The 10,157-nt window shown below is 33.3% G+C and overlaps 2 protein-coding genes across 7 annotated transcripts; one reads left to right on the top strand and one right to left on the bottom strand.

The window, feature by feature from the left end:
- Nucleotides 1-871: 871 nt before the first annotated feature.
- On the bottom strand, nucleotides 872-6,006 carry LOC107914521 (reticulon-like protein B8). Of its 6 annotated transcripts, none has more exons than XM_016843462.2 (7): nucleotides 5,878-6,006; nucleotides 5,583-5,606; nucleotides 4,872-5,090; nucleotides 4,616-4,796; nucleotides 4,343-4,484; nucleotides 3,691-3,760; nucleotides 872-1,173 (listed from the first exon to the last, which is right to left on the bottom strand). In XM_016843462.2, the coding sequence occupies exons 3-7, from the start codon at nucleotides 5,050-5,052 to the stop codon at nucleotides 1,004-1,006; spliced, it is 744 nt and encodes a 247-aa protein (XP_016698951.2). In that variant the 5' UTR covers nucleotides 5,053-5,090; nucleotides 5,583-5,606; nucleotides 5,878-6,006; the 3' UTR covers nucleotides 872-1,003. The 6 variants fall into 6 exon arrangements, with proteins under 6 accessions (XP_016698951.2, XP_016698953.2, XP_040958096.1 ...); XM_016843464.2 differs by having other exon boundaries at nucleotides 4,872-5,062; nucleotides 5,878-6,002; XM_041102162.1 differs by having other exon boundaries at nucleotides 5,583-6,004.
- A 2,479-nt stretch (nucleotides 6,007-8,485) lies between these two features.
- On the top strand, nucleotides 8,486-10,157 carry LOC107914520 (oxygen-evolving enhancer protein 2, chloroplastic). Its single transcript, XM_016843460.2, has 4 exons — nucleotides 8,486-8,987; nucleotides 9,160-9,392; nucleotides 9,480-9,530; nucleotides 9,672-10,157. The coding sequence occupies exons 1-4, from the start codon at nucleotides 8,645-8,647 to the stop codon at nucleotides 9,930-9,932; spliced, it is 888 nt and encodes a 295-aa protein (XP_016698949.2). The 5' UTR covers nucleotides 8,486-8,644; the 3' UTR covers nucleotides 9,933-10,157.

Raw genomic sequence — 10,157 nt, 5'->3', positions numbered from 1 at the left:
TTGTTGGCCTAAAAGAAGTTTTCCTCATTGAATGCATCGGTAACCAAGGAATATTGCCATTTGTGGTCACAGGTTCAGTGAGAAAGGTAGAATATTTTCGAAAAGAGAAGTGAGAGTGATTGAAAGAGGACCGAAAAACCTATTCTTCACAGGGGATGCAAGCGACGCATTGACTGTTTGGAAATGGCGGCTAAAGCCTCAAGAAGGCAGCACCTCTGGCTCATGATTGTCACTCATTCTTACTGCATCTCTTCTCTTGTTGGCTGCTAATTCATGTTTTTGGCTGCACACTACTACATACACGGAACTATAGATACAAATAGATCGATGCATACGACAATATTGTTTTCATTATTTTTATAGATTCCCTGTGTGTTGCTTCTTGTGTTGCACCACTAATTGTAATTCAATTTTGAAAAGAATGGGAATGAAATTCATTCATGGTGTCACAATGTGTTCACGTCTTGAGGGTGTGAAATGCTGAATATTGTTCTGTTTCTTTTCTAAATTTTCCATATATTCTAAGATGTTCGTTATTTCATTCATGATGTCAAGGTGGATATGTCTTGAGGGTATAAAATATTGATTCTGAATTATAGTTTATTCAGCTTGTTTTATCCTAATTTAGAGGGAGTAGGATTTGAGAAAATATGTACAACTAAAACCCAGATCACCTATGTTGCTTCAACCATCCATTTTTCTTGAAATAACCTTGTCCAACGTCCATGGATATGACCCCCAAATAGCCTACAAATAATACATGAACAAACATGGGGGAAAAGAACGATTAAACATATCCATAACCATATTAACGGTGACACCTAAGTTTGAGTAACAATGTGACATAGCAGATCATTAGTCGACCCAGCAGTTGAGGTTGGCAAAGATATTTCCAATATTCAAACTGATAATTTCACAAAAATATAACACCATTTATTCAAGTGTTTGATGTATATATGTGATACAGAAACTCTAAGGATCTAATGGAAGTGACCAAATGCTCCTAGTCATGTTTCTTAAGCTTGAACTTTCCTTTGGGGATCTTGCTCAGAAAACCAGAATCCAACTTTTTATAGTGATTTTGGAACTGATCAAGCATTTTGTAAACAAAGCCATCTATTTGCTCATCATACCTCTCATACAGAACTGGTAATGTATGGGCCGCAACAAAACCTGAGAAGCAAAATAAAAACTTCAACATCAAAGGCCCTGCATATATATAGCAAAAGGCTAAAGCTGTCTTTCATAATTAAAAAGAAATTAAATAGTATCTAATAATAAATAGTTAATGAATATTTAGTCAACTTGCATGGTCTTTAATAGAAATCCAATGGGTTAACTAAGTTTCTTCTTTTTTTTCTGGTTTTTCTCTAGCTCTATAACATATACCAGATTGGACTATGCAACAGTTCCCAGTTCAACCGGCAGGTCCGGTCAGTCTGATTTTTCAATGGTGGTCTTTTGTCCTCTGGGACAGGAAATTTGTTTCATAAGATGTAAAATAGAAAAGGAAAAGATAAGCATCTCCAGAACCATATATATAGGTCACATGGACCACCAGTTAAATGCAATGTGAAGAGCATGCCATCATTTACATCATGATGCAAAAGCCCAAAAGTAAAATACCTAAAGCTTTTCAGTACAGAAGTGGTCACAATCTAGGATGATGGAACTTGGAAAGAGTTGTAGATAGTAAGATTTGAACCTTAGACCTGCTTAATCCACTTCTTAAGAGTAATAGCATAGACCAACTGGGCTAATAAGAGGTTTAAATTCCTGAAAATTTTAATTGTCTAAAACATTTCCCATAGTACAGTTTTCATAAAGTCTTCAGATTCTATGAAGAAAATTTGTTTCCAATGGTGTCAAAGTTGACATACATATTTATGTAGTTCTGACATACAGTTAAAAAATCAAGCTAGAAGGTAAAAATACTACACCCTCAATCCGAAACTAAATGTCCATTTTTCCTATTTGGTATACACCCAACTAGAACCTCTTTCCTTCGTGAAACCATTATTTTTATCCAATTAGGAAACAGAATTTATTATGCTAGACTCAATCAAGTCCAATACTCATTTAATGATAACCACGTACGATAAATAAACTAGTTGGCATCTAATGTGGCAATGAAAATAGAAGAAAGTTGACATGGAATTTTCTGAGTTCAACGTTTTTTAGAAGGTTTCTTTTTCTTCTGAAAGGGGCTATTCATTTGAATTTAGGGGTATCAGTCTATAGCGTTCTGCTTTTTCTTTCACTTTTAATTCCTAATTTTTTTTCATTTTCCTTCTCTTTTTCATTTTGAAATTCCTATCCATAGAACATGTCTAATTTTGATAGCAACAATCCAGGATTTTGCACATGAGCAGCCTTGCACCGGCAAATCCAGCCAATTTGGCACCAGATCAGGCATGACATAGGCAGGACAGAGTCTAGCAAGTTCAATGCACAAACACCTTACAAGTCTGATCCAAGCTAGCCAGCATAGGTTAATCAAAACCTATGAGCCTAAAAGAAGCCTAGGTTAATCAGATTCAACCATTCCAAAACCAAATGAGCACTGACATGCCTTCACAAGTCTAATCCTGGTTAACCAGCATACCACGCACGGAAGAACCTAGGCTAATTGGATTCAACTATTCCAGAACCATACTAAGTCAGATCCTCCCTTGGCATGCCACGACTAAGGTGGTTATTGTCAGTAATCTAACTTGTCTGCAGCTAAAAAAGAAATAGGGCAAAAGAGATTGGAAAGTTAAAGAAGGAAAAGGTAATCTAGGCGTGGAACTTGTAACTTGAATATTAAGGCTCATTTGAAGACACTAATAACAATTCGAACTCTGAAAGGAAAAAGGTTTCCGTGTCAAAACTTGTTCTTCTCTAGATTGCAATATTAGAGCCAATGGATACACTTAATTGTACGTTCAAATCAATTAATGTCTGGTAGGCTGAACTTCATCAGTTATCACAAGATAATTAGATGGAATAACTTGACTGAAATAAATAAAAGTTCAATGCCAGATTCCCACTCTGGAAAAATCAGTCACCAATTACACTTGATAAATCTTGGAAATCTCGGTTTCAACTTGACAGAACAAAATCATTTTTGCAATGGTTTTACTTGTTTAGTTGGGGACGACAGCCTATGTCCGTGAGGCAACAATTATCTTAGGTAAATATTTCGAATGCAAAAAGAGAAAGGGCAAGTGTTTGTTCAATGCATAAAGCTAACAAACATGGCTATGCTCAAGTCAACCAAGATAAATAAGTTAAACTGTAAATGCAACTAGATAATCATTTAGAAGGCACTGAGTAATACTAAATTTATTGGACTAATGAACCAAAGGTGGGTTCCATAAACAGAATATTTTCTGCTTAAGACAGTATGGTACAGACAACCTATGTTGTTCCGACTTTTCGTTTTTCTTGAACCACCCATGTCCAGCACATTTTTGGACAAGGGAACCAGGACATACCCCCCCCCCCCTCCAAGGACCCTCCAAATATATGGAAAAACTAAGAAAGAATTGAACATATCCGTGTTAGATACATACCCAAATCTGCCACTCACAGCCAAGTCCGAGTAACATAGCAGACAACCACACATTAGAGTATTACCATGCTTTTTTTCCCGTTTTATGGAACTACCATGCTATTAATGCAAGATAATTTAATAAAATTTCTTACCAATGTACAAAACGGTCAAAAAGTTGCACCAACTTCCAATAACAGCAGCAACCCACAAGCTTACTGCAATCTGTAAAGTTTTTGATCATTAATAATCCACTCCAGCAAATCTAGTGTGACGGAGGAAACTAGTTAGAAATGCAGATTCAATATAATGGTCTTTACCCACACGCTGTGACCGTAGCAAAGTTGACAATATTCTTTAAAAGTCTAAAACATTGCAGTTATTTTCAGCTTTTTGGATCAAACATGCTGAAACTTGCTCCAAATATACTTTTCATTTGATTTTTGAACTTTTTCTTGGATTGAGTCTCTAAAGTTGCATGCATTAGTAAAATGTTAGTAAGGGCCATTTACTGACATATTTCACTTTAATAATTTTCAACACTAACAATCAATTACAACCAAATAAATAAGGAAGTAATTTGAGAAGCAAATTAAGAAAGAGTGAAGAATGCCGCAATAAATACAATGCATAAAGAAATTGATCATAACATTTCTTCCTCCTGCATTAACGATATTTAAGAGTTTGCTGAATGTTTCTACAAATACGTGGCAGAAACTTTTAAAGGCATATGGATCAGCAGGGAACATTTAATTTGCAAGCATATGTCGTTAAGGAAAGAGTGCTAGGAAAATATTGAGAGCCTACCACAAGAAATTGTTTCAAGTTTCCCTGACATGAAACATCCTGCAGATATTGTAAGCCTCTGTTCACCTCAGCACCAACTGACCTCCCAATGCTAACAAATAATTCATCAGGCAAAACAAGGTGTGGCACTTGAGAAGATGACCTGTTTCCATGAAGTAATTTACTATAAAAATTATGCAATCCTATCAGCAGCACACATGGTACCAAAACCTTGAAGAGCAACAAATAATAAAAAATAAAAGCAGCACATAAGCATATGCCTATTTGTGTTACCTGTTAAGTAAACCCGAGGCATTTGACCAAACAAACTGCACAACCATGCCAAGAACCAAAGCAAAGGATAGAAGAGTCAGGAAATGGTAATTAAGCCATTCAAATAGAACCCATATTAAAGTTGCACTAGCTAAAAAACTGGCTGAGATCTTCTTGTTCCTCCATAACAAAACATCAGCAGCTGCACAATTTACAGTAAAAACATTGATCAACAGGTGGTTTTTAGCAATTTCAAGAAAAGAGTAGAAAGTCGTACATTTTCCACCCCCCAAAATATGGTGGACAGGCCTCTGACGTCCAAAAAGCCGATTGAAGCCAGAGACAACCGAGTTTGATTTCTCTTCCTCAAAAAAGGACACAGATTTCTGCTTAGAGACACTATCTGCAATGGTCTCTACTAGATTGTTAAATAAGTCCTCTGATATTTTCTCAGGCATTATTCTTGTGCTTCAAGAAAACAGACAAATTTATTCTCCTGGAATAAACAGAACAGCTCTGAAATCTCATCAAAATATTAACATCTAACAAATAATTTGAAGTTCACTTTTAATATTATATTTTGCAATATTTATGGAAAAAAAATTCAAAAATGGAGTCTTAATGCTTAAGCTTATAGCCACACACACAAAAAAAAAAAAAAAAGTTCCGTTTGCTTTGGCTTCTCAGTAGACACATATAACCACTCAACTGAAATATATGAACCAATTTCAAGTAATTTGGCGTAGCTAGATGAACCCAGTATCATAACCACCATGAGATGCTCATAAGAGCAAATATTTTGCAATAAAACCTATGGTTGCCATTTGCTAAAGATAATATCAAAACAGATTCTTGTTCTTACTAATGCTTTAACATCACATGTAACCCTTTATAGAAACATTGGAACTGTGTTTCCGTACATGAACTTCACCCAAAAACAAAAAGAAAAGAAAAAGTAGCAGAAATAAAGCAAACAAAAAATTAGTACCTTCAAAGTTGCGGTAATTTGCTACTGCAATTTAAGAAAAAAAAATCGTCGGAAATATCAAAGTTCAAGAAAGACAAAGCAGCCAAGGTAAGGACTCGAGCAAACAAGATAAACCTCAGAACCAAACAAAAACCAACAACTTGAAATAAATAAAACCCAGATTTTAAAACTAAGAACTTTAGTAGAATCAAATATAAGAAAAGAAAAAAATCATGATCAAAGAACTGCAATTTCTGTAGAAAATATCATCAATTGTAAAAGGAGAAGAAAAAGGAGGATGCAAAAGAGCACAAACCAGAGAGAGAGAGAAAGAGAGATGTTGATGATACGTCTGAGGATAGTGGGTGATACTGACAAGCAAGAAATGAATGGAGACTGGAGGAATCAAATCTAAATTATTTCCACGTTTCTCTTGTACGTTAACCTTGGTATCACATTCACTTCGAACAAAAAAATATAGGTTAAAATCTGCTATTAGTCCTTGTACTTATCTAAAAATTGAGATTTAGTCTTTTTACTTTAAATATTAAAAAATTTTCAATCCACCTACTTTTTAAATTTAATAATTCTGATTGTTTGTAATTTCTATCAAAATTTATCAACATAAACCTGTTTATTTTTTGTATATCACATGTAACATCATTTGAGGATAGTCTAGTCAACATGTCAAGCTAGTAAATTTTGATGAAAAATATTAAAATTATTAATGATTAAAATGATATTTTTAAATCAGAAAAGTAAGAGGATTTAATTTTTATAATCAGAAAAGTAAGAGGATTTAATTTTTATCTTTTTAATTATAAGGATTAAATTTTAAATTTTAGATAAATATATGGACTAAAAATAGAATTTAACCAAAAATATACAACTTTTCTAAATAAAAAGTTTAAATGTTAAATTAAAAGTGTTTTAACTTTAAAATGCTATTTTCGTGATGGCGTCATAAATAGTGGAATGGTAGGTAGATTTTATTTTGGTTCAAAAATGGCAGGCAGATAAATGCAATAATATATATTTTTTTTTATTTTATAGTATATTGATTAAATTAGGGTCAAATTTGATGAAAAGACCAAGAAAAATAAGAGAAATAAGTCAGGTTCTAATATTTAGGGAAATTAATTAATTTGGGAGAGAAAAGATAAAAATACGTCTGTTGTATATGTTTTCTGACTTTTTAACACATCAGTTCATTTGGTTAGATGATTAAATGTTAGTGATTTTATCCTTGAATTCTGGGTTTGATTTCTCTTTTACTCACATTTATATTTTTATTTCATGTTGTTTCAATTTTTTTATTTTTAATTAATGTCTTTAATTAATAAAGATATCGTTCTCAAATTTCCTTATTTATAAAATTATATAACTATTGGCTTGAAACAAAATGAAATAAAAATAAAAATATAAGTAGGAGAGAAATCAAACCCGAGACTTAAAGTAAAATCACTAACATTAAACCATCTGACCAAAGAAATTGATGTATTAAAAAAGTCAGAAAGCACACTCTCTATAGCGCGTTTTTAGCATAAAACATTTCTTCCATGATGCGTTTTCTATTTATTTCTCCAAAATTGATTTATTTTCTTAAATATAGGAATGGTAGGTAGATTTTAGTTTGGTTCAATAATGGCAGGCAGATAAATGAAATAATATTTTTTCTATATATATTTATAGTATATTGATTAAATTAGTCTCACAAATTAACCGAGCATCCATTCAGTTGAAAATTTATTAAAATAATATCTTTTACAAAATAAAATATTAAAATATATATATTTGGTATAATGGCTTATTTGGCTCTTCAACTTTACAAAAAAATGTTATTTTAACCTTTTATTTAATTTTCATCTATTTTAGTTCTCAAATCACTCAAATTAGATGAAAAAAATAACGTTTTTTTAACTCTGTTGACGTGACATATACATGAATTGCTACATGGATGACACATTAACATTTAATAATTTTTTTAAATTCTAAAAAAATAAAAAAAATTGTAAAAATTATTTTTAAAATTTTAAAATCATTAAAATTATTTTAAAAAGTATAAGTTTTTAAATTATAAAAATTATTGTTTTTTAAAGATTTTTAATATTTTAATTTTTTTTGAATAATTAAATATTGACATGTCATTTATGTGACAAGTCATGTGTATGCCACATCAACAAAGTTAATAAACGTTTTCATCCATTTTAGAGTAATTTGACAAAAAAATGTAAGTTTAAAGACTAAAAGACGAAAACAACTTAAATAGAAGACTAAAATGACTTTTTTTATAAAATTAGAGGACAAAAAGAATCATTATGGCTCGTATTTTAAAAAATATTTTACAATATTCTATTTACAAGAGTCTAAAATGCACCAAATATTTTTCCTTATTATAAATATGTTTTTATAAAAATCTATCCGTAATTAAACTTAAATCTAAGCATATTCAAAGATTAAGTTATATAAATTTTAAAAAGATTTAAATAGAAATTTGAAGCTAAAAGGGTACCAGTTTAAAAGATGAAACTCAAAACTTGACAAAAGCGGACCTCTTCACTATCCCATAAAACAAGAACCCAAAGAAAGGCCCCTGACTGACACACTGCAAATATAGAGAATTCAAAGGATATTTAAATTATACTACTCTTTTTGGTGTTTTAAGGAGTTGGAAGATTGCGATCATAGATAGAGCATGCCATCATGCATGATGGTGATTCATTTCTGGATGATATCCAACTTCATATTTCAATGCTGCTTTTCATTGTTAAAATCCCTATTTAACAATATAAATAATCATAAATTATTAAATTTTTTTTAATCAAGAAATCCACGTGTTAATTTTAAATTGGCAGATGGTTTTTTTTGGATAAGATAAGAGTGGGAGAGCTATAAATTAAACATGGTTACATGATGTGAAGGATGGAGTGAAGTCTGGAACTCCATCGCTGGACATACATCCAAAATGGAAATCTGACATGGACCTTATTCAATCTACGTGGCACCAATAAGAGGCTGATCAGCCTTATCCCCCATTCCCATAATCCAATCCTTTTTCGTCGTCTAATATCCTAATTAATACAATGCCGATTTCCCCCTTCACATATAAAATCACCCCACTCATTTTAGTTTTTGTTTACTACATTAGAGCAGCAATGGCCTCCACCGCATGCTTCTTGCACCACCATGCACTCACCTCCGCACCCAGATCATCATCAACTCCACCCTCCACATCCCAGCGCCAAGTTGCAATCGTCAAGTCAAATCAACTACTGGCTTGCACATCTCAGAAACAGGCAGTCCAAGAAAATGATGATTCGGGAAGCAACGCTGTGATCTCCCGTAGGTTGGCTCTCACTCTGCTCATCGGTACTGCAGCGGTTGGCTCTAAGGTTTCTCCTGCTGATGCTGCCTATGGTGAAGCTGGTAACTTTCCTTTCTCTTTCTCTTTCTCCTTAATTCTATCATTTTATTTGTTTAATGCTCTTCTATGATACATTATGTGATCATGAGTCCCTTTCCTGTAAAACGATATTCAAATAGGGAGGAATTGATTGTAGATGATGATTATGGAAATAACGAGTTGATTGGATGACAGCAAATGTATTTGGAAAGCCAAAAACAAACACAGAGTTCATCCCATACAATGGGGAAGGGTTCAAGCTGTCAATACCATCAAAATGGAACCCAAGCAAAGAGGTTGAGTACCCAGGTCAAGTCCTGAGATACGAGGACAACTTCGACTCCACCACCAATGTTGCTGTCCTGGTCACTCCTACTGATAAGAAGTCCATTACTGACTTCGGTTCCCCTGAAAATTTCCTCTCTAAGGTTTACTTTTTTTATCATTTCGTTTCATTGCATATACATATATAACGTGTTTTCCCTGATTTATTTGCTTCTCATGGATCTTTTCAGGTGGACTATCTGCTTGGAAAACAAGCATACTCTGGCTTAACTGATGCTGAGGTATTAAACTAGCATGTGTATATATATATATCGGCACATACTCATATTAGGGAATCGTATTTTTATATCCCCACATATTTCCTATGCTTCTTTTCCCAATTACGAGCAAATCTCTGATATCTTGAAATGAATGGCATGCAGGGTGGGTTTGACTCAAATGCAGTGGCAACTGCAAACATATTGGAGACTTCAACTCCTGTGATCGGAGGGAAACAGTACTACTTCTTGTCGGTGTTGACGAGAACTGCTGATGGAGATGAAGGTGGCAAGCACCAACTAATTACAGCCACCGTAAACAATGGTAAACTTTACATTTGCAAAGCACAAGCTGGGGACAAGCGGTGGTTTAAAGGAGCTAGAAAGTTTGTGGAGAGTGCTGCAAATTCCTTCAGTGTTGCTTAGTTAAAAGTCTTACTTGTTAACTAGAGAATAATTTCATGTAAATCTTGTTAGAAATTATCTGATGTTGGACCTAAGTTTGTATATCATCCTACTCCCCCTTCCTCCAAAGCTTCTGGTTTCTGTTTCTGTCTAGTCGTTAGGAAACTTTTGGATATCTGTATATATGTTTCTTAATTGGCACATTATCAAGGCGGAACCCTAATGTATTTTCCTCTTTCTATGGTC

The sequence above is a fragment of the Gossypium hirsutum genome, chromosome D10 (assembly GCF_007990345.1).
Source record: "Gossypium hirsutum isolate 1008001.06 chromosome D10, Gossypium_hirsutum_v2.1, whole genome shotgun sequence".
Classification (NCBI taxonomy): Eukaryota; Viridiplantae; Streptophyta; class Magnoliopsida; order Malvales; family Malvaceae; genus Gossypium; species Gossypium hirsutum.
Note: the sequence above shows the minus strand (reverse complement) of the source record. Positions and strands in the feature narration are given on the sequence as shown.

Excerpts from the sequence above, each read along its gene's own strand:
- LOC107914521 (XM_016843462.2), bottom strand. The coding sequence starts at position 5,052 with ATGCCTGAGAAAATATCAGAGGACTTATTTAACAATCTAGTAGAGACC. Across the intron at positions 4,797-4,871 it reads TATTTTGGGGGGTGGAAAAT|CTGCTGATGTTTTGTTATGG; the intron begins GTACGACTTTCT and ends TAAATTGTGCAG. Across the intron at positions 1,174-3,690 it reads TTTGACCGTTTTGTACATTG|GTTTTGTTGCGGCCCATACA; the intron begins GTAAGAAATTTT and ends TTTGCTTCTCAG.
- LOC107914520 (XM_016843460.2), top strand. The coding sequence starts at position 8,645 with ATGCCGATTTCCCCCTTCACATATAAAATCACCCCACTCATTTTAGTT. Across the intron at positions 8,988-9,159 it reads TGCTGCCTATGGTGAAGCTG|CAAATGTATTTGGAAAGCCA; the intron begins GTAACTTTCCTT and ends ATTGGATGACAG. Across the intron at positions 9,531-9,671 it reads CTGGCTTAACTGATGCTGAG|GGTGGGTTTGACTCAAATGC; the intron begins GTATTAAACTAG and ends AATGGCATGCAG.